At 49.4% G+C, this 23,946-nt stretch overlaps 3 protein-coding genes across 3 annotated transcripts; 2 read left to right on the top strand and 1 right to left on the bottom strand.

Annotated features, from left to right (window-relative positions):
* Positions 1-933: 933 nt before the first annotated feature.
* LOC135818035 (arylsulfatase I-like) lies at positions 934-3,231 on the bottom strand. Its single transcript, XM_065331358.1, has one exon. It carries the CDS (start codon positions 2,995-2,997, stop codon positions 1,486-1,488), a length of 1,512 nt encoding a protein of 503 aa, XP_065187430.1. The 5' UTR covers positions 2,998-3,231; the 3' UTR covers positions 934-1,485.
* Positions 3,232-5,769: 2,538 nt separating this feature from the next.
* LOC135818034 (arylsulfatase I-like) lies at positions 5,770-8,297 on the top strand. The gene has a single exon (XM_065331357.1). It carries the CDS (start codon positions 5,888-5,890, stop codon positions 7,358-7,360), a length of 1,473 nt encoding a protein of 490 aa, XP_065187429.1. The 5' UTR covers positions 5,770-5,887; the 3' UTR covers positions 7,361-8,297.
* A 5,780-nt stretch (positions 8,298-14,077) lies between these two features.
* Positions 14,078-16,043, top strand: LOC135818032 (arylsulfatase I-like). Its single transcript, XM_065331356.1, has one exon. The coding sequence runs from the start codon at positions 14,214-14,216 to the stop codon at positions 15,744-15,746; it is 1,533 nt and encodes a 510-aa protein (XP_065187428.1). The 5' UTR covers positions 14,078-14,213; the 3' UTR covers positions 15,747-16,043.
* Positions 16,044-23,946: the final 7,903 nt, after the last annotated feature.

The following is a 23,946-nucleotide window of genomic DNA, read 5'->3' as shown; positions in this document are numbered from 1 at the left end:
AGGAGAACCACCTAAAGTAAAGGTTGCTTACCTCGTCACAATGATGCTAGTCGGCGGATGTGCACATCATGTGCCAATGCCACGTGTAATGATCAAGAAATACAATGTCATAATTATAGTATACAACATGTATGCAGTGAGATCGATCTTCCTCCACACGTTTTTTTCCCATACACGATAGCCTCGGGTGCTCACCTCAATGGTCACAGACAACGAGGATGATTTGAAACTACATCTGCGCTGATGAGTTCACAAAGAACGAAACAGCATGCTGTCCGCAGATTGTGTACATGGCATTATATTATAATTAAATTATTGTACCGATATGCACTGGTTTGACGGATGAGGAAAAGAAAAACAGTGTTTCGGACGATACCATTATATGACTACAATTGTAGGCCCGTTCGTGAGTATACCTCGTATACATTCGGCAGAGCTTAGTATGTCCCACCGGGCCCACTCCACCATCAGAGGCATCTCCCTTGGTAGCTGCTTATTATGCGCCGAAAGGTCTTCACAAATGCATTGGTCTCTTCAGTGTACTTCGCGGAGAGAACATTTCGTAGAGAAAAAGATACCATCACGCCACATTCACGTGATCACTATGCCCGCGTAAGCTAAGGTGCACCAGTAGAAGGGCTGGCAAGCAGAGCATGACCAGGAGGGATTCAGGCCCCGCCTGTGAGCGCTCTGATTTGCTCAATCCCAGGGAACGATCACGTGGATTGTCTGGAAGTTACATGACATTGTACATTCTAGCTAGCTTGCTCTCAACGTTAGCGCTCGCATTTTCCCCAGAAGTTGACTTGACACATCATGTGACATGATGATTGCCCCACGGTGGCCATCCAAGGCATAACAGTTACGAGAAGCCCATCCAACCTTCGACTCGGCGAACCTGCAAGAGACCATCACCCCTGCTCAATACAGCAGTAAGTCCACTAGGCCAATGTCTATCAGGGTATTCATCCCTTATCATTCGAGCTTGAGTAGGCTGAGGAAGTAACATTAGTTTCTACCTCAAGAGCACACTACATAATAGTGGCCTGGAGAAGGCGAGTGAGGTTGAAAGGCGTCTCTGAGAATCAAATCGATTAACTGATATGGGGGAAAATTGAAGAAAAGATAACTGTAGCCACGAACCAATGCATGCCATCTACTTGTTGCACGTAAGTGGTCCTGTCCGCCTTCCAGCAATGATACATAGCTTGAGCAGATTGTCTACAAAAATTGTCACAAGTATCCGTAACCCCTTCGCTGTTTGGAATGTTTTAGCATTTTGTTACTGTAATAGCTACCGACAGTAGCACCGTGTTGGCTGAGAAAGCATGGAAAAGAGGGGGGGGGAGAGATTGTTGCGTTAATGAACAAAATGATACCAATAAAGAGTTGAAATTTTAAATATTTTGAAAAGCTAAAGACGATTAAAGACGAAATTTGTATGCCATTGTCACTCAGCTTGGGACTGCCTTCTTTGGCTCAGCTTCACTGTCCTCCGCTTAGCCACGGGCGCCAGTAGCCCCCATGGGCGGCAAAGTACGGACAAGCCACTGACGCTGCATTGGGCAGCGTGTGCTGGTTGTGATAGCCTTGGTCTTGCTGGTCACGTGGCTCCTCGGAGTACTTCATGTAACGTGCCAGGAGCTGCTTGGCGATGACCGGCTCGGAATGGTAGAGGTCGCTTGTTTCGCGCGGATCCGCTTTAATGTTGTACAGGCAATTGGGATTGCAGTCGGGTAGAGTAGGGCCCTGTGTGCAAGGGTAGTCGAGTGGCGAGTGCATCAGAAAGTCGCACTGTCCCTTCTGCTGCCCCACAACAAGCTTGTAGTCGCCCACAATGATGGCGCCTTGATCGGGATCGGCTTCTGTGAAGTTGAAGCCCAGTAGAATCTCCTCGTGCGTGCTTTGTGTGGCCGCTCCAGTCAACAGTGGCCAAACATCCACACCGTCCACGGGGAATTTCCCTGGACCAGTGTCAGTTGGGTCCACACCAGCCAGTCCGCAGAATGTCGGATACCAGTCGGCGATGTGGATGTAGCCTTCGACCGATGTTCCTTTCATCTTCTCTGGAAGAAGACCTCCGTTGGCAAACGCTAGGCTGCGAACACCGCCTTCGAAAAACGTTCCTTTAGCGCCCTTGAGTGGGTAGTTGCTACCTCCACACGGTGCCCCTCCATTGTCGGCGGACACTACGAACAACGTACTGTCCCACATTCCCTTCGCCTTCAAGTGCTGCACTACTAGAGCTGTGACGTTGTCAGCCACGCTGACCATGGCTTGGTAGATGCGCCTCTGCTTACACGTCGAGTTAGCAGGGTACAAGTCTACCCAGTCATCTGGAGCTTCGAACGGAGAGTGAACATTGTGTAGTGATAGGTAGAGGAAGAAGGGATCTTCTTCGTTGTGCGAATCAAATATCTCGTCGACCACATCACGGTATGTGTACGCATCGTACGTGCCGTTACGTGAATCTGGAGCTTTGTTCGTCCAGAAGTCCGTTCCGCACTGCACTTTCTGCGTGTTGTGATCCTCGCCGCCCGTAAGAAATCCAGTCATTGTGTCAAATCCACGATTCACGGGTAGGTAGTCTTCGCTCTTCAATCCTAGATGCCACTTGCCTATCATGTGTGTCGAGTAGCCAGCTTGTTTGAGCTTGGCCGGCATTGCCGTGAAGTTGAGATTCAGTCCGAGAGGAACAGTTTGCGGTACGATATTCCATTGATGTGCGTGATGTGGCCATCGTCCACTCATCAACGAGGCACGACTAGGTGAACAGTACTTGAATACGTAATGGCGATCCAGGAGAACTCCTGTGGACTTGAGCTCATCGAACATCGGACTCTTGATGGCTGGGTTCCTGAAACCAACGTCTGCGTAACCCCAGTCATCGACCAGGACGAACACGATATTAGGTTTGGAGGCTTGTGGTGCTTCAGACGCTGCCAGTGAGACCAATGCGAAGACGGCGAGCAAACAAGACCGTAGGCGATCCATCATCAACGGTATTGGGAGTCTGAAAGCGCTCCTTGGAGTTGGATGAGCCTTTGCGAACGTATTGACTCTCCTCGCCTTGGCTGATCACTCAATCCTTAGATAACTAGACTACCCGCAGTGACAAGCAAGATAATTTCATCGCTTGAGCCAGGATGTATTTTTCCTCTTGTCGCAATGGAATATAGATAAAGTGACCCGAAAAGTCCACAACACGACCGTTTGCGCCATGGACTGATGCCGAGTGATGGAGTTGTGCAGACGTATCAGTCATTACACGACAGATGCTTTGGCCCAAGTTTGGGGCGTCAGGACCGGTGCGGCACATGCAGCCAAAGTTTAAAGGCAAAGCGGGCACCAACAATAATTTATTATTCTGTGATTTTTAAGAAATAAAATTATTGGCTTTTTGGCCCCCTTTCCTAAATTTTCCTAGGGGAGAGCCTTTCATGGTCACACTATACAGTCGTCCCTCTCTAATCCGGCACCTTTTGCAATGGAATTTCCTGCTGGATAAACAAAGGTGCTGGATTATCGAATTCTGCCCTCCAACCCGGCCCACATGTTACCATACATGTTTGTGTCGTATGTCAAAACATAGGGATTTTCTGTGTCAAACCAAGTACTTTGTGGAATCATAGAATGCATGTCTATAACATACACTTGGGAATATCTTATGCACTAGCATAGGATATTCCCAAATGTATGTTACATGTGTTGTGTATGTTACAATGGTCCCTGACAGTATGCGATGTACAACTGCTGGATTAGAAAATCAAATTATGTACAGTTTGAGTGATTTGTTGCAGAAAATCGCTGCTGGAGGCGGAATTCAAGTGCCGGATTAAAGGGTAGAAAAAGAACTGAAAAAATCCGTTTTGCCAGAAAGTGTGCTGGTTTGCAAGGGTGCTGGATAAACAAGTGCCGGATTAGAGAGGGACGACTGTACCAATGTTGAAACCTTCCGACACCCCCTGCACGTACACTACGTGTCTTGTACATGGGAGCTCGCGCTTTTAGACAGGTACAATCAAGAGTCCATAACCCCCCGGGGGGTTATGGACTCTTGGTACAATCTTCCTCAGCCTACTCAAGCTCAACTGATGAGGGGTGAATTCCCCGAGACGCTGTATTGAGCAGGGAGTGGTGCTTTCTTGCAGGGTTGCTGAGTGGACGGTTCGATGGACTTCTCGTGTGCTAAGTGAGAATTCAAGTCGGCAGGAAAAGCGCGAGCTCCCATGTAGGGAGCAACACACAATTCCCTTTTTATGAATACGCTGTGAAGAAGAGGTTGGTGCGACTTCGGCGAGCACACTCTTCCCCTATAAATACGCTGTTTAGTTAAAAGGACAGTGAAGGTGAAACTAGCCCGGCATGGTCAACTCTATGCGTACAAGTAGGGGGCAGGAGGAGGTGTTCATATCTCTGGTTTGTAATGAGGTCGGCATCATCAGGTCAGTGCCAATCTGGTTCTCCTCTTCTTCGTCGCCCTTGCCAGCCTCCCTAGGGTTTACCGGGTGTTGGTGGCCATCGTGAGTTCCCTTCGGGAACGGACACAATAATTTACTGGCCAATCTCCCTAAGTAAAGCCCGGTGCCCATGGGCCATGGCAATACAATATACCAGGTGGGCCTTCCAGTCACATCCAGTGGCGGGAATAATCAACTGCATTTGTGCATACACGGGGGGGGGGGGTACACTACACGCATATCTCTTTTATCCGAGGGAGGTCCGGATAAGAGAGATGCATGTGCGAGTGTAGTGGGAATCGATCGAACCTGCAACCTCGCCTTTGGAAGTCCCTTGCTCTGGCCATGCTTTATTAACAAAGCACCCCATGCACGCAGTCAAGGACTATTTACATGTACAATGCGTTGGCATGTCTCTGGCTTGCCTTTCTGCACTATAATAAACTCCTGACAGTTTTTCACATGGCAATAGACACATCAAGTCGGGTTTTTTTCAACTTCCTAAACCCGTCAACCAATACACCAGTTCTGGCCGACCTTGAGAGGAGGTTGCGGCATGCCGTCAGCAAAGGCTTCCATTGAAGTGGTTAATTGGGAATTGGAAGTAGGAATGATGGCCAGCCTGTAATTGCTCTTCATCCTACGATATCTTGATCGAAATGCAGATCGTCTATTACTAGGGTCTATCTGGTCTTGATGCATGGATTTATTGCATTCCCAACTCGTCGCAAGCTCGCAAGCTCTGTCGCTACTTGTGAGTTGAGTTGATGCATGGAGGTCTTGCAATTCAGCTCCTAACATGTCCGTAACCAACAAACACCATATGCTGGTCTCGCGGATAGTGTGCAAGAGTTTCTTTCATTGCAGAATGATCTGTCACGTCGCATCGCCGACTTCCCCACCCATCACACCCTGACCTTCCAAGATGGTTTATGACCGAGTAGTAGGCGAGTACTTTACAGCCAGTGAACCTTCTTGCAGACAGCGCAGGCTTGCGGTGCGGATTTTCAAGCGTCTTGCAAGTAGAGTCCCCGAATCCGGCTACAGCAGGAGGATGTCGGCACATCAAAACGCACCTTGCCGCCGCTGCGCAGATGTGCAGAGAATCATTTTCAGCGACGTCACCACTCCCTTTGCCTGACGTCACATTCCCAACTGGCAGATGTCCACGCTATTCATTGTTGATAGATCCGTGAGGATCAGACGAGGGACGTCTGGGGAGACAGGATCTCTTTCATTCATTCTGAGCTGATCGTGAGTTCGACCGCAAGAAATCCGTCGTTCGGTGTGAGGGAAAACAGTTTGAGAAACAATTAGCGAAGGCGCTTGAGCGAAGGCGCTAGAGCGACTATAAAATGAATTACCGTGGCCGCTGAGTTATTTCAAACGAGAACAACACCGACGGGTGTTGTATCAAGAAGAAGGACATGATTCGACTTGCCTTGGTGGCCCTTGTGGCATTTGCAGCCGCTGCTGCTGCCGTCAAGCCTCATATTGTCTTCGTTCTGGTTGATGATTGGGGCTATGCCGATGTCGGATTCGCCAATAAAAACATCTCCTCGCCAACCTTCAATGTGCTGAACGACGAGGGAATTCAGCTGGACCGTCACTATGTGTTTAAGTACTGTTCACCCAGTCGAGCCTCGTTGATGAGTGGACGATGGCCACATCACGCACATCAATGGAATATCGTACCGCAAACTGTTCCTCTCGGGCTGAATCTCAACTTCACAGCGATGCCGGCCAAGCTCAAACAAGCTGGCTACTCGACACACATGATAGGCAAGTGGCATCTAGGATTGAAGAGCGAAGACTACCTACCCGTGAATCGTGGATTTGACACAATGACTGGATGTCTTACAGGCGGCGAGAACCATATCACACAGAGGGACGGCTGCGGCACGGATTTCTGGACGAACCGCGCACCCGACCCACGAAACGGTACCTATGATGCGTACACGTATCGTGACGTCATCGACGAGCTGTTCGACCAGCACAACGCTACGGATCCGTTCTTCTTATACCTGTCGCTGCACAACGTGCATGCACCCTTTCAAGCCCCGGACGAGTGGGTGAACCTGTACCCGAACACCACGTGCCAGCAGAGACGACTATATCAGGGCATGGTCAGCGTGGCCGACAACGTCACCGGCCTGGTCGTGCAGCGACTTAAAGAGAAACTGATGTGGGACAACACGCTGTTTGTGGTGTCGGCCGACAACGGAGGTGCAGCGTGCGGCGGGAGCAACTACCCGCTGAAAGGCAGCAAGGGCACGTTCTTCGAGGGCGGCGTGCGCAGTCGGGCGTTCGTCAACGGCGGCCTTGTGCCGCAGAGGATGCGCACGACGGCATTGGATGCTTACATTCACATCGCGGACTGGTATCCGACGTTCTGCAAGCTGGCCGGCGTCGATCCCGCCGACAGCGGTCCAGGGAAATTCCCCGTTGATGGAGTTGATGTGTGGCCGCTGCTATCAGGTGAGGAGAAGGAGAGTAGCCATGATGAGATTGTCCTGGGCTTCAACTACTCAGCAGGCAACCCCGAGCAAGGCGCAATCATCGTAGGCGACTACAAGCTCATCGTTGGGCATAACAAGGGTGGATGCGATACTCTGATGTACTCGCCGCTCGACTACCCCTGCTCGCAAGGCGAGGAAGCGCCGGACTGCGATCCGAACTGCCTGTACAACATCCGCCAGGACCCGCGTGAGACCACCGATCTGTACCATTCGCAGCCCGTCCTTGCGCAGTCGCTTCTCAAGCGTTACATGAAGTACGCCGAGGAGCCCCGTGGAGAGCAAGATCAGGGGTACCATGTGCAGGGCGCACTGCCCGATGCCAAGGACGTGGCATGTCCTTACTTTGCCGCACACGGCGGGTACTACCGACCCTGGATGTAAACACCGACGACTATGCAGCCCCACACACCCTGGCATATCACTGTCAACTGCCATTAACTTTGTAGAGGGAGAAATAGCCATTTGTGACGATATCGACTTGATCAAGATGGAAGAATGGCTACAGAAGAGCCATGTGCCCATCGAACGTGACCATCAGGTCTTTATGCACAGTAACCTGGTGAAGAAACGCAAGCATATTTTTCACTCCACTGACTGAAGGAAGGTCACCTGTTGCATCTCACTTGTGTTCCACATGGAAAGCTTGCGATGATGTAACGTTAATTTTGACAAAGTGCACAAGGTCTACGCACACTATAATGGTTCATTTCGTTGCACTGTGCTTTACGATATTACTTCAAGTACTTACTACAAGCCTGGAGGGTGGTGGCATTCCTAGTATGGGTGCGGTAAGCTCAGTCTATTTGAGCCTCAGGCGAACCGCCACACACAGTCCTTCATATCAATGTCCCGCTCTCTGGAATAAGTTGCTTGCATCTACATGTACATGTATACGATCACTGGAGAAACCCGGTTCATTCCGGATCGCTCTTTTATCCCACCTGAAAATTCACTGGCTATAAACGTTGCTCACTGATCAAAAATGATTATGTAATCTTTCCTCTGCTGTCTTAAACCCTACTCTATTTTTATTTTAGTCTTTTCCTTTTTCCTTTTAATTATTAATTTTGTGTGCCTGTAGTCGATCTCATGTAATAAGGCAACACTGCCTGTTTGTTCTTCGACATTAAATAAACCAATCCAAAGCAATCCAACCATGAATGCTTTTACTAGCAAATGGTACATGGAAGCTTCTTTAAAATTCACCTTGGGATGTACGGTAGTGACAGTAATATTCCCAACAGGCTGTTGATTTGTGTGCTGTTTGCCACAGTCCACTAATCCGATGCGCTTCTATTCTTCTCTCCTCTTGTTCCCATGTCCTTCTCAGTGCTCTCACTTAACTGCCGCTCCATAGTAAATAAGTTAGCTGAGCTTAGTCAAGTCTGTGAGCAGTATTCTCCAGACATAATCTGCCTATGTGAAACGTGGCTGACAGCTGCCATAGACGTCTCAATTCCAGGCTACACGTCATACCGCCTGGACCGCCCACCCACGACCAGCTCTGATAACCTGCCAGCAAGAGGCTATGGCGGTGTTGCTACTCTTGTAGCTGACAGATCGTTCATGTCCATCAAGCGCCGCTTCGACCTTGAGCGCTGTGGACTGGAGGCGGTTTGGCTCGAATTGCGGCCAGTGATCCTTCCCTCACTCCCCCTCATCATCTGCTCTGTTTACAGACCCCCTGGAGACAGCATCTCCCAAGTCCAGGCATTTAGTGACCTCCTAGAGGACTGTCTGTCCACTATTAGCCTTCCCAATTCGGCGATTGTACTTGCAGGAGACTTGAATGCTCGCCACTCTGACTGGTCTCCTAGTGACACCACGAATCGTGCTGGAAGGGAGTTCCGTAACCTCTTCTCTTGTTTTGGCCTTGAGCAAATGGTGACATTCCCCACACACTTTACCCCCCACGGCTCAACATCGTGTATTGACGTTGTACTCACGGATCATCCTCACCTACTACTCTCTGTTACATCTGTTGCTCCTCTTGGTGCATCTGACCACGCACAGATCCTCAGTCATTTCCTACTGCCTACTGATGCTGTTTACCGTGAGGAACCTGCTGCAAGCGGACATCCCGCTGCTGCACCCCAAAGCCACTTCAGCAATGTTCCTGCAAAGCCGGAATATGACTTTAAATCCGTGCCATCTTCCGTCTGGGATAGTGTGAATGCAGAGCTCTCTGATATTGACTGGAGCTGGCACCTGCGTGCCAGCAACGTCGATGATGCGCTTTCACACTTTTCTTCCATTCTCAACAGTGCCCTTGAGAAGCACCTCTGGCCATTCGGAAAGCAGCCGTATTCTCACCGCTGCCCACGGCCCAGTCAGCCACCCTGGGTTGATGCCCATCTCCGCACAGCAATCAAGTGGAAATATGATCTCTATAGCATTTTTAGGAAGTACCCAACACAACAAAACAAACAAGCATACCAACAGCAGCGAAATATAGTGAAAACCCTGACGCGGACAAAGTACAGAGCTTATATCCGCTCAATGAAAACTACTTTGCAGGGTAGACACCGTCCATCGCTTCACCAGTTTGTGAGACAAGCAAGAATTCGAAACGTATCACGGGAAATTCCGTCACTCACAACAGGGACTCAGCAGGCGGCTGACCCTTTGGCCAAAGCTACGGCATTAAACGCCCAGTTTGCCTCTGTGACTCGGCCAGATGACCCGTTGCTCTCTATTCCCCCTATTCTCACCCCCTCGGAGCCCTCAGCTTGTTTCACGTCCGTCATCACCACAACTGCCACTGTCCGGCGTCATCTGAAGAAGCTTCCGACGTGCAAGGCGTCTGGTCCTGACGGCATCCCCAACCGGGTCCTCAAGGCCCTGGCACCATCCATAGCATTCCCTTTGTGCCATATTTTCAACATGTCATTTACCACGGGCATATTCCCTTCCGCATGGAAAACAGCGAAAGTCATACCTGTATTCAAGAAAGGTTCCCGCCACGAACCTGCAAACTACCGCCCTATCTCTCTTCTTCCCTGCGTGTCCAAAGTATGTGAACGCATCTTTTATGACCACTTATACAGACATGTTTCGCCGTTTCTGAGTCCCGCACAATCTGGGTTTCGTAAAGGCGACTCCACCTCTCTTCAACTGACCCGCATCGTGCAGCAGGTGTGCCAGCATAGGGATAACAGAGCGCTTGCTGGCATTTGCTTCTTTGACTTGGCCAAGGCTTTTGATACCGTCTGGCATCGAGGACTTTTGGCAAAGCTCGAGCATGCATTCAGGGTACGCAAACAGCCACTCTCCTGGCTGAAATCTTATCTCTCTGGGCGTTATCAGTACGTAACTGTGCTTGGCACATCCTCGGCTGCAGAGCCAGTATTGTCGGGCGTTCCTCAAGGATCAATTCTTGGTCCCCTACTATTTATAATTTACGTAAACGACTTACCTGCAGTCTTCCCTGGAACGTCTCTGTTTGCTGACGACACGACCCTTCTCACCTCATCAGCTTCCCTCACTGGCCTGAAAAACAACTTGCGTGCTGGCATTCAGGAAGTTCTTTCCTGGATGTCGTCCTGGAGGTTGTCCCCAAATCTATCAAAAACAAAGATCATGCTCTTCCCGCCCCAGCCGGAGTTCACAACCCTCATCCATGCCAACTTTCCAAATCCAATTGACATAGTGTCTTCTCACAAACACCTTGGCATTGTGATTGACTCTGCACTCTCTTGGGTACCTCACATCGAATATATCTGTAAAAAATCAAGTAAATCCTTAGGAATTCTCTCCCCCCACTGCTCCTACCTCCCACTTTCTTGCAAGCTTCTTTTTTATTTCGCCTACCTTCGCCCAATATTTCATTATGCAGATACGTCTTGGGTTGGGTTATCCTCTTCCGCTGCTGCAAAGCTTGAAATACATCACAAGAAAATCCTTAAAATTCTCCTCCGTCAACCCCGCATGCTCTCATCATCCGCCCTTTATAAAATCGCTCACACAACCCCGTTATCACATGGACGCAGTGCACACCTGGCTTCTCTAGTCCATTCTATTAAGCTTGAGTTGTGCCCACCTCATCTCATGTGTTTTAATTGGTTCTCTTCTCTAAGAACTAGAAACTCACTCTTACTCCCTAAGTGTAACTCATCCACTCTTTTGCGCTCCCCTCTCTTTATTGCTTATTCTGTTTGGCTCACTCTACCCAGAGAAGTTAAGGACCTGACCTCACTCCGCCTGTTTAAGATCCGTGCCGCCCCTTATTTACTACGACATGCATAGCTCATTATCCACATGTCCTTTGCGTCTCTGTGTTTTTCACTGTTTTTATTTGACATTATCTTTCTTTACGGAGTTGTTGTTGCTGTTCGTTTTGCTACTCTTTCTTTTTCCCTCCCCTTCTTTCTATTTATCGCCGTGGTTGGCAATCACCCACTCTCGTAATATTGGCCGGTGTTTCCGCCGAGTCTTGAGATGTTGCAATAAATAATAATAATAATAATAATAATAATGTTCTAATGCTCTTTCTTCTTGAACAAAAAGAATCCACTAGTTCCTGAACTAGAATCTGGACTTCTGTGCTTCCTTTGTTTCTAGCAGGATATTATGCACTTGTGCACAGCCCCACTACTAGTACATGTACAAGCGCAAGCATAAGGCAGGGGGAAACACACTGGCTCGCGGTTGGCTAGTCCCAGGCCAGGGTCGGGCCATGATAACAATGAACACCCTTGTGTCAAGTAACTAAAAATTACTTCTATTAATATTATAAAGGCCACCCAGAATTAATTCGTTGTTTCGGGTCACCCGACCGACCGTCTTTTTTCACCCGACCGCAAAAAGTTTTTTTTATAGTGCATGCAAATGTGCATGACTAGACTATGTACTAACATGACTGTACACACGCGCCTAATAATAGCTAGCAGTCCAGACATCGACTTCAGAAGCAGCCAAATAAAATAACAGGATGAAGCGCTTGGTGACGATGTTGTCTTCCGATCCACAATCGGTCCTGAAACAGAATCAGCTCCGCCACCGCGTCGCTCTTTGACAGACGTTTTCAAGGTGAGAGCTGCTCCTCAGACTCGCTTGCCAGCGAGGCCAAGGTCTGGTGGGGACCTGGGTCTGATGGGACAATGACAATGGCTGCGCTGGATCGTCTACAGTCATGATTTGATCGACTGGCTTGATGGACAAAAGCTATTCGATATGCACAATTGTACATGTATGCACATACATGTACATGATTGTATACATGGCAGTAACCAAAATAAAAAATAAAATAAAATAAAAATAAACCCGACCGCGACCGACCGACCCTGGTACGGATTAGGCCTTGACGGATTATGCTAATATTTTCGTGAAATTATGCTTTTCGCATTGCTGAAAAAATTGCAGAATTATGCTATTTTTATGCTAAAAGTTATCATATTATGCTGCATTATGCTCACATATGCTGCTAATGCATAATGGTTCTGTGCAAAATAACAGGGGAATTTTTTTGTAGAGGGCGTTGTACTGTAGTAACAAAAGTTCAACGGGGTCAACGCACCGTCCGACCTAGCTACGACCATCACTGATTGTACGAGGACTGGACATGTTATCAAGGGAGTCGTAAACCTACAACTTCCTAGTGCATCTACTTGTACTTGTACTTGTAGAACATGTACAACTGTATGGAATTTGATGCGAACAGGCGGATTATTACAATTTTATGCGATTCGTATGCAATTTGCCTCGAATTATGCGATTATTCGATTTTGGTAGGGATTATGCGAAAAATTATGCTAGCATAATCCGTCAAGGCCTAGTACGGATGAGTGAAGTGACCAGCTCGCACTTGACTGGTCTTGAAGGGGAAGTTAAGGCAAAAATTAAAATTTCACCAGTTGTAGTCTTCGGGGTGCTGAGTCGAATGGTCTTGGTCCGAGGAACCGGAAGCTGAGACGCTCCCTTCCTACTTGAATCCCAATCGAACTCGCGCACTTCCACCGAAACTGGGTGACTGCGCCCTACTAGATGGGGATTTGTATGCAAAATGTCACTAAAAGCGCCATTTCGTTCTTATAAAAGCAAGGATGACCGCGATTGGCCCATATGTTGTAGTCTTTTGGACGCCGAGTCGACTGGTTTTGGTCCGAAAAGGCTGCGATACAGCGTTCCTCCTTTATTCCCAATCGAACATGGTTGAAGAAGCAGTCACGTGGTCCTGGGTACCCAAATCACCTGGTCACCACGCCAGCAGGTGACAACTTTCACACCAAGGTTCAACTCGAGTTCAACTCGAGTGACAGGACTGCACCCAAAAAAGGTCAAACAGGCTAGTAAGTAACTAAGTTGTACCCTGCAGGCACGGTGACCAGGTGACTGGTGTACGCAGGAGCACGTGACCACTTCTTCAACCATGTTCGATTGGGAATAAAGGAGGAACGCCGCATCGCAGCCTTTTCGGACCAAAACCAGTCGACTCAGCGTCCAAAAAGCTACAACATATGAGCCAATCGCGGTCATCCGTGCTTTTATAAGAACGAAATGGCGCTTTTAGTGACATGTTGCATACAAATCCCCATCTAGTAGGGCGCAGTCACCCAGTTTCGGTGGAAGTGCGCGAGTTCGATTGGGATTCAAGTAGGAAGGGAGCGTCTCAGCTTCCTCGGACCACGACCATTCGACTCAGCACCCCGAAGACTACAACTGGTGAAATTTTAATTTTTGCCTTAACTAACTTCCCCTTTGAGTAACTCGACTGGACTTCATTGAGCAGCACTCACGTGACTGTACATTCATGCACTGACTGTAGGCTAGAGTGTAACTAAACTACAGTGCTGGTACCTGAAATCCGACCCCCTGAGCGGTGGGTTCACATTCTTTGCGATGTGAGCGCACAGCTCAGGGGTCGGATTTCAGTTGCCAGCACTGTGTCAGAATGTGCTACAACATCATGCATAGCACAACTCATTACAGTCAGATCATGTACAGCGCTGGCAACTGAAATCCGACCCCCTGAGCGGTGCGCTCACATCGCAAAGAATGTGAACCCACCGCTCAGGGGGTCGGATTTCAGTTGCCAGCACTGTAGATCTACTATACCACAAAGACAGGCTGCACTAACCCACGGTGTCCAAATCCAAGAGATCCGGGAGGAGGATCGTGGTGTATTTTTGAATGCACAAGATTTTTCTTCTTCGAGTTGGATCAGAACGTGTCCATTGGCATCGGTGGTGCGCGCTAGTTTTGCGTAGACTCTACGACCTGTGGCATACAGGTACTAATGATGGCTATGGCAGTGAGTTTATGGACGTTGATTGTTGCGGTGGCGTCGCTTGCTGCCTCTCAAACGCCGCCTCCGACCAAACCTCACATCGTGTTTGTCATGGTGGATGACTGGGGCTATGGCGATGTGGGATTCCGTAATCCAGCCATAAAGAGTCCAATGTTCGACGACCTGGCGCAGAAAGGAGTGATTCTGGACCGTCACTACGTATTCAAGTACTGCTCACCGAGTCGTGGCTCGTTGATGAGTGGGCGATTTCCACATCACGCGCATCAGTGGAACATCGTACCACAAACCGTCGATCTGGGAATGAATCTGAACTTCACCATCATGCCGGCCAAGCTCAAACAAGCTGGCTACTCGACACACATGATAGGTAAATGGCATCTAGGAGTGAAGAGCGAAGACTACCTACCCGTGAACCGTGGATTTGACACAATGACTGGATTTCTTACGGGCGGCGAGGATCACATCACGCAGAGAGTGCAGTGTGGAACTGACTTCTGGACGAACAAAGCTCCAGATCCGCGTAATGGCACGTACGACGCGTACACGTACTGCTCCGTTGTGAACGAGCTGTTCGAGAAGCACAACCCGCAGGACCCGTTCTTCCTGTACCTCTCTCTGCACAACGTACACGCACCGCTGGAAGCCCCGGACGAGTGGCTGAACAAGTACGCGGTGAACTCGACGTGCAAGAGCCGTCGTACCTACCAGGCCATGGTCAGTATTGCGGACAATGTCACTGCGCTGGTCGTGCAGCACCTCAAGGAGAAGAACATGTGGAACAACACGCTCATCGTCGTGTCGGCCGACAACGGCGGAGAGCTCTGCATCGGCAGCAATCACCCGCTGAAGGGCAGCAAGAAGACGTTCTTCGAGGGCGGCGTGCGGAGCAGCGCGTTTGCCAGCGGCGGGGTTCTGCCCGAGAAGGTGCGCGGCACCAAGCTGCAAGGTTTTATACACGTTGCTGACTGGTACACGACGTTCTGCCGCATGGCCGGCGTCGACGCTAACGATACTGGTCCGGGAAAATTCCCAGTCGATGGCATGGACGTGTGGCCGATTCTCAGCGGCGACACGAATCAGACAAGCCACGATGAGATCATTCTCGGCTTTAACTACACTCACTCGAATCCCGACCAGGGGGCCATCATAGTCGGCGATTACAAACTGATTGTGGGCAAGCAGCAGGACGGCTGCGACTCGTTGATGCACTCGCCGCCTGATTACCCATGCTCGAAGGGCCCGGCGTTACCAGACTGTGATCCCTACTGTCTGTACAACATCATCGAGGACCCGACGGAAACGACGGACCTCTACACCACTCAGCCAGACATTGCAAAGAGCTTACTCGCACGGTACATGAAGTACGCCGACGAGCCTCGCGATGAGCAAGACCAAGGCTACCACAACCAGCATACGTTGCCGAACGTTGCAAAGGAGGCGTGTGCGTACTTTGCCGCTCACGGAGGCTACTGGCAGCCATGGGAGAAGCCAGCACGTCAGTCCTATTCTGAAAGACTGTAAACGCGGTGCATGTAGTTCATATTGAGTGGATGGGCCTGCATTGATGAATCTAATATAGGCTGCACTGTATACCAAAAGGCTCTACAGGGGGCAATGCCTTTTCGTTGACGATGTACTTCGTGATTTTCTGTACTACAGTAGTAGATGTATAGATTATTAAGTGTCAGCGACTGTCCAGGACCCATGAATAACGGTCTTCATTGACCTAGGCCTGTAGAGTGCCAGGTGATAGTTCTAGCATGGTGCTTGGCACAACTTCACTTGAAGCACTCTTGCAGATCGACTCTCTGACTCTCTGACTCTCTGACTCTCTCTCTCTCTCTCTCTCTCTCTCTCTCTCTCTCTCTCTCTCTCTCTCTCTCTCTCTCTCTCTCTCTTCTTGTCAGTCAGTTGCTCACATGGTGGCATCTGCACTGTGTGTCCTGGATGCCTTGTGCATTCTGCTTTCACACTGGGTCTGGTATGCTTGTGGCATTAAACGACTTGCAGCTGAACTGCATATGCATGCTGCAAATGTCCCAGTGGATAGATCCGAGGGAGTAGTAAATTTCCATTCCCTCAAATTGATGAGCAGTAAGTCCATTACAAGTATGATTATAGCTGCTATTGGTACTTGTACCACTCTTTGCTGTAGATCTGTCAGTTTAATGCGTGCATCGCCTCAGTGTGCTCCAGAACTAGAGGTGCAGTAGTCACTGCCTACAAAGGTACACCACTATGCGGGATCACACTGAGCTGCTCTAACACATACAGGAGGCAACACAAAAATATTTAATATTGTTTCCAAACACTCGATCGCCTCTCGTTGCCATGGCTGATCACACAGACACAATGGCAGAAGCGGCACACGACTATGTATGTACATGTATACACTGACTCAAATAATTATGAGTTGAAGCGGACCTGAGACTTGATGTTCAATTGCGACAAGCCAAGCATAGTTTAGGTTATTTCGAATTGACTTATTGGTAGTACCTAGCAGCATAATTGTAACAGGTGTTGCCGTAACTATTTAAAAATTAGACTAGCTATTTCAGAAGTAAATTTGGTTATTTCATCGTGAATCTAGGATGGCCTCGGGGGAACAATTGAATTTATATATAAAAATGTCCCTATCAGCAGATCTGCACAAAGATCGTAAAGTGAATCGCACAGTTCCTGTACACTGTGGCCTAACTGTTACTGCATGAGTCCAGCCGGTGCCATCACGTCACGGGTTCGGCTGGTACAGGTCCCGGAAGCTGGACTGCATGAAGTTTGCAAAGAATTTTAAGGCTGTGCGATTTGCTCAAATACATCACTGCAGTGCAGGCACGAGATGTCCTATTGCCAAACAGGATCGGGTGTAAAGCTGTGAAAGGCTAGTCAAATTATCCCCATCAGTTGGCTTGGAACTTCATGGCGACAGACCAACCAGAAGACATCTAGCATGGGTCATGTGATTAGAATCCCCGTGTTTATTTGCCATGCATTTGGTTACACTGACCTGGTACGTGGAGCATGGGCCAGAAGAGCCCAGAGACACAAGAGATATTTATGGCAACAGGGTGCATCGGCATGGAAGTTCGAACAGGGATGAGGCGAGGTGATCTCTCCGTTGCGAGCCGATGAGCTGGGAAGACAGGTTCAGACGCCAAGAACTGCTATTGTGACTACTTTGAAGTGGATTGTTGTCCGGAGACTGAGACTGACTAGGAACTCTGCATTATCAACAGTACCATGGCCGGGTCGTGAAGGACGAAGAACGGGTGCAGCCACTTGGTCCGGACAAAGTGCTGCGATCGGCACGGGGTTGGCACAACATCCGAGTAGGGTGCCAATCCATTCACGACAGTCGATGGAAATCGATTTCCAAGCGCAAAGTCATCATCATCATCATCATCACTCTCCTCGCTGCTTTCAGTATCGACGACGTTGTTGTAGCTGACCATATCACCCAGCGGTAAGCTGTACGCCTCACCTGAGCAGTGGTTAGTTACGGTAAGGTACTGCTCGGTACAGTCGACCGAAACCGTTCCCGTATCGCCGCTCTTCCAGGTCATGCCCGTCTGCATCACTTCAGCGAGCTTGGGAGAGACGTTGTCTGGCACGACGCTGCCGCTACTGCACATGCTGGAGTCACCGCTGTCTTCATCCAGTGTCTGGCAGCTGGACCGCCTGTAGGAGAAGCGGTCCAACAGAGACACACTGCGAGATAACGCCGGTGGTCCAGCAGTGGACGAGTGACGCGGTGCGGGCGGTGACTTGGGTGATTGCTTGGCTTTGTTGCTTTCCTTCAGTACGGACACGCGGAGCGCGGCGGTCTCCTCCATCGTCGGTCGATGAGCGGGGAAGGCAGGCTGAGACACATATGATTGGAGGCACAGACCGACTGACAGCAGAAAACTTGGACTGCTGATGAGCTCGTCCTCTTCAGCGAAGCAAGGTATTCTCTCCGTGCCAAGCTTTGGGGAAATATGAATGGCGTCTAAAGGGAGAGCGTAGTCCGATCCACTGGAGTTGACCCTCTTTCTCCAGCCCTTTCGCGGAGTCACTTTCGGCTGTGCATTGCCGTTGACAGCTTTTAGTGCGTTTGGAACGGATGCGCTGGACATGACAGTAATTCGCCACGAGTGTCTACCCTCCTTGAAGCCAGGCTGGGCGACCAAAGGCTGCTCTTTGCCCAGACTCAGTGCAAAGTGACCTTTGCTGCTTATCCAGAGGCCGTCCGAGGCGTACGTCTCGTCAAAGATGAAATCCAACTTGCGTGGCAGCTGAGATTGTGAGCGCCTGGCACGGGGTGAATATACAGCGGACTTTCTCCACTGCCTCCACGTTCGTGGCGGCGTCGGCGACAGTGCGGATTGAGGGCTTTTCAACGATGGTGCTGTGAGCGTGCGCCGTGGCTTTGCTCGTTTCTCTGCGCTGTCCATGACCTGGTCCTGGCCAAGGTTGAAGCGCTTTCTCGCGTCAATCAGCTCTGTCACGTGCGCCCTCTGCGGCACGCGTTTGCCGTCCATGGCCTTGCACAGGTCGCACACTCCGTATTGCTTCCTCCCGGTTGAGGCGGCGTCATGTGGTGACGGTGAATGGTGCGGTGTGGAGGTGTTGGACTTGCCGGGAGGGGTGGATGCTTGCATGCCTCCGCCTCCGATGTTATCCCGTGCTGACTGCTGAGATGCATTGCTCCTGCTATTGCTTCTAAACAGCATGGACTGCAGTCGCATGAGAAAACGTGGCAGTTTCCCAGTGGCAGTGGGCTCCTTGTCAAGGCCCATGTACGTGTCGTACTTCTCTCGGAACTGCTCACTGCACACGAACTCGAATCCAGGCCTGCCCTCCAGGGACGTCTGTGTGCAAAAGCCCTTCAGTTTTGACAGCTCCCGCACCGGCGGTGACTCGAACGAGATGGAGTGGCGGCGCGACAGGTTGCGTCGGACCTTGCCTCTGCCTTTGTGATCATTTCCCGACCAGGAAGGCTTTTTCTTCGGTAGGGTCCCGACACTTCTACGCCTGGGTGTCAGGGCCACAGTGACGGAGGCACGAGGTTTGGAGTGATACTCGGCTCGCCCGTACAGTGGATGACCTCGCCAGAGGCACTCCTCAGAGCCGAACACGCTCTGTGGTGAGCCACATTGCGAGGGCAGCGGAGATAGTCCGGGGGACTGGCGCTCGACTAGGAGAGCGCTGCGCTCGGATGCCGACGTGGCATGGTCCTTGCCTCCGAATGAAAGCGACCTGGCGGTGCTGCTGGGCCGATAGCGCTTGTCAGCAAGCATAACTCGAAAGCTTCTGACTGTGCAGCTAGTACTAGTTGATCTACTACCGTCGCCTGCCTGAAGTTCCGTATCGAGTTGCGGGTGTGCCGTTTTCTCTAGTTTTGCAGGTACCCGATGCTTCCTGGAGCAGTGGGATTTCGGGATACGAGCTGCAACAGGAGCTCGCACGCGAACTCACTTTGTGTTCCCCGAGCTCGGCCTTCCTCTATTCAGAGACACTAGCTGCTGGGACACCCACGCGTAGTCGTCTTGATTCGAGCTCGCTCGACTGATATCTGTCAGGCAAAAAAGCAAGATCCACTGCACGCAGGAGATACAATTTTGTTTGTAGTTGAAGCAGCTGCTGGAAGTAAACGACGACTCAAGTCCACAGACTGTCAGTGCTCGGCCTGCCGCTCAGAGCTCAGACTAGCTCGACGTGGCGTGAACATAGGTCACGTTGTTGTCACGCTTCCCACCGAGCTGTGCGTACTGTACCGCTGCGTGCGACGGCGGTACGTGTAGGTGAGTTGTTTACGTATGCTTCTCATGACATATGTCGCGCCGGGCGGTCTGGAAAGGGCGTCTCCGAGAACCTAACTCGAGCGACCCCTCCGAAAACGAACCTCCCGGCATCGCACGAAACCGCGGTGTTGCGTAGACCATCATTGCCTTGGTAAACTGAGTTCGAGTTCCAAGTCAAGTGCACACGTATGCACACAAGCGCACGCACAGAGGTGAACGCAAGGCGGCAGCGCATACAAGGAAGGAGCAGCGCTTGGCGGAAGCTCGGGAAGGAGTAGCGAGTGTCTGGTGACCAAAGCGACGTATCGCAGCTGGTTTCGACCTCGCCATAGCGGAAAATGACTCCATGCAACATCCACAGCTGCATTTATCATCATTCTAGACTCAAGAGCGGGGGTTATCATTATGACTGTAGTCTTGATTCATGTCACCCTATGTCATGGCCAAGCCTATCGTTTCGAAGATCACCTCACAGTAGATCATATTCTGAGACTCAGAGCAACTATCCACACGTCTTGTACTGAGTAGATCCACTGCTAGCTACCCGCGAGCCCTTTGCAGATAAGCGCACCAGGGTCCAGGGAGCCGAGAAAACTAGAGAAAACCCTTTCACGACTCCCTGGTGCGCACCCAACTGAAAGCCTCTAACTGTTATTTCTCTGTTTGGCAAGGAACGAGGTCAATCGTATGCTCTTTGCCTCCGAAATACGCATGCAGTGATTTCAACAATAGTCAATAGGCTTATACTTATAGTCATAGCACGAGAACAGCTAGCTGTGCCCAGTGCCTACAGTACAGTGCAGGCTCGATGCGTCGTCTCCCAGACACCAGATCTGCAGAGAGCTCTTCACTTCCTGAGCGTACTAGCCACCCTACGAGTACAATGATATGTACCAGCGGTCTGTTTCACCGTGTGGCGTGCGAGTCTCGTGATGAAATTCAAAGCCCAAAGGATTTTGAGTTTGATCATGAGACTGAGAGTGAATGCAGTTAAGGAGGCTCCAACCCTTTGGGGGTGATTTTTTTTCTTCATAAACCCTCTCCTTTTTGTGGATGAGTGTGCTCTATATCATCCCATGTTACTCCACAAAAAAATTCAGGGGGTGTTTCCGCGGAGATAAGGATGTTTGAGGTGTATTTCTAGGGGTGGGTGTATTTATCGATTTCAGCCTAAATTTGCTTGTTTTGGGGTCATATTTCAGATTTACCAGTTGTCTGGCTTCTCTTTGTGATTGCAAGTCCTTTCACACATCACAGTGAAGCATTTGAGCAAGAAAATCTGGCAATCAGCATTGACTACTCAGAAAAATAGTAACTTTGGTACAAAAATGAACTTCGCAGAAATGCCCGTCCGCAAAGTACAATTGGGTGCACAGCTTCATATTTTCTTCACGGACATGCCCTTTTTATTTTATTTTTGGGATCCTCATACTTCATAGAAACTAGAAATATATAATTTTAGGGGGGTTACCGTGCATTTTAGACCTCCAAAAATAAAAATAGGACAGAAAATTGGCCGATTTTCCACCATTCTTGGAATTGCTATTTTTCAGGAAAGGTGATCATTCTATGCATTCCTTGTGGTATTACTCCAATTTTTTGTGTCAAAAGCATTGAATGGTCCCCCAGATTGTTATAGTATACATGGAGACTAGATGAGGCCATGGTTCCTGGGCTTTTTAGCCCTTGATCTGGATATCGGCATGATCCATGCACAACGTTATTCATGATCCAGGCCGAGGCCTACTGACCCTGAGCACAGTTCAGACCAGCTTTGCATCACAACTCTTGCAATAGTTCACTCCTAGTATTTCTCATAAAGCAACAGGCAAAGAGCTTGAGGAGGATAACAATTATTATTATATTCTGGAGGGGGGGGGGGGGCAGTTTCATGTTTGTAGTACATGTACAATGTAGATGCAGGTTCAACTCAATATTGGCAATGAACGACTGCTAGTAATTGTAGCACCCATTAGGTATAATCATACACTATTCCCAATAACATGGAACAACCACAAGTGTATGTGGGTGCATGCGCATTGCACACATTGATACATACATGTACGCTTACATGCACATGCTCACAAACAAGTACCCCTTGCACACACAAATACACGTACGTCATATACGCGCACCCGCAATAGCATACACCCACATGCAAAATGCATGCTCTTGAGCTTAGTTACCATATTCTGCTGTCCATGCACTTGTGCACGCGTGCGCGCGCGCGCACACACAAACAACATTTAGGCTCACACGCGTGCCTGCGTATGTGCATGCACATAGTGCTTATGGGTAGAGGTGCATGCATTCATCATAATAGAACTGGTGCGAGTAGTGTAGGAATATTTTCAAATCACTGGTGCTGTACAACACAACATTTACAAAATACTTCACACACTGACAATAGAGAATAGTACTGCAAAACAACATACTCAATTTTCAGTGCTGCATTTTATTCAAGTGGACGCAGGTGATGCATCGATGACTTACTGCTGGCGACGTTGGCAGCTGACACTGTCACAGCTTTCGTAAATAGCCCAAGTCACTGAGCAGTAGCTCATCAACGATTTACCACTCACTCAAGACTGCAATGTTTTCAGCGTAGCAATATATTTCGCCACTTGAGAATTAGAAGTGGGTCCACTTACCAGAGTCTGTGCACCCACTTCAGTCTCTCTCTCCAAAACGCGCTTAAAGTAGGTTTTGGTCCCTGGCCTTGTACATGGTGTTACACAGCCATCGAGAAGCTTGGCTCCGTTCTCCTTGTTCATTTTTTCGTCAAGCAAAATTATTCAGGATCTCGAGAAATCGAGCTGTAAAGTCGACTTCTTGCTCACACCAGCGATGCTTTTGAAAACATGCCCTGATACCCACTGACACAACGGAGGAAAAACAACAGGAACCTCGATGGGGCCCAGGGAAGACTACAGGTGAAGAATGAAACAATATTCTCTGATAAGACTGTCGATCGCGGAGTTCAAATTTTAGTAAGTTGAGATGGGAATTTCCCAACTTTTCGCACTTATCGGCAAAAACAAGACTTTTGCCTGCAAAAAACAGAGCGCCAGACCGGCTGCGCAGCGCAGAAGGTTGGAGCCTCCTTAAGGTGGCTCACACCCTCTGCGCGCGCATCGTTTGAAAAGTGTAGATTTTCAGTAAATTGTTCGGTAGCGATGATTTTTGTGCGATCAATCGTTGTAGGAAACGTCTTCTCGCTTTTCTGCAATTCTGGCGACCTAGCTAGAACCTGCTGCTAGTGTCCCTCTTCACTCGTTCTTTCTATGAAAGGGGAAGGCAGCACTCGCAGAAGATTTTCCAAGAATGCAATGTCGACTGGTGCTCGTACTATAAGAAGGGAGAAATCAAAGTCCGCTCTTGAATCACGCCTGAGTCTTAGAAAATTATTTCAGAATACGCTTGTGTAGATTTCCTGCCAGTGCCACTGACATCTCGCGACCTTCAAATATAACTTGCTCGATCATCTCCCGCACTGACTGGTAAATCCGTCGGGTAGCTGTGGATGGATCGATTCAGGGAGGTCGAAGGTAAATACATCGAAGCACTTCAAACACGTTTCAAGACGCACTTCAAATTTTGTAATTGTGTCTTGAAAATTGTTTACAACAATTCGTACTTCAATACGCTGTTGAATTGTATCCTCTGCTTGGGAGTCTCGACTGTTTTATTGCTGCATGGCTTTCCTCAACACCGTTCACTGTACATGTATCGCGGAACGCAGATTGGATGGCATTGGAGGTGAATTTGATAATTTGTGACTGTGTCATCAACCAAGTGAGGACATCAAATATCAACAGGGACGTTCCGAAAATCACAAACGCTGCGAAATAGGTATGAAATGGTCTTACACACTGGTGGGTATTCCACATTCATTGTGTCATATCTTTAGACTGTTCGAAAGTTTGTCGTGCTGTGCA

The sequence above is a fragment of the Sycon ciliatum genome, chromosome 5 (genome assembly GCF_964019385.1).
Source record: "Sycon ciliatum chromosome 5, ocSycCili1.1, whole genome shotgun sequence".
NCBI lineage: Eukaryota > Metazoa > Porifera > Calcarea > Leucosolenida > Sycettidae > Sycon > Sycon ciliatum.
The sequence above is the reverse complement of the archived record's forward strand: the minus strand, read 5'-3'. Positions and strand labels throughout refer to the sequence as shown.

Coding starts and splice junctions, on each gene's coding strand:
- LOC135818035 (XM_065331358.1), bottom strand. CDS start 2,997: ATGATGGATCGCCTACGGTCTTGTTTGCTCGCCGTCTTCGCATTGGTC.
- LOC135818034 (XM_065331357.1), top strand. CDS start 5,888: ATGATTCGACTTGCCTTGGTGGCCCTTGTGGCATTTGCAGCCGCTGCT.
- LOC135818032 (XM_065331356.1), top strand. CDS start 14,214: ATGATGGCTATGGCAGTGAGTTTATGGACGTTGATTGTTGCGGTGGCG.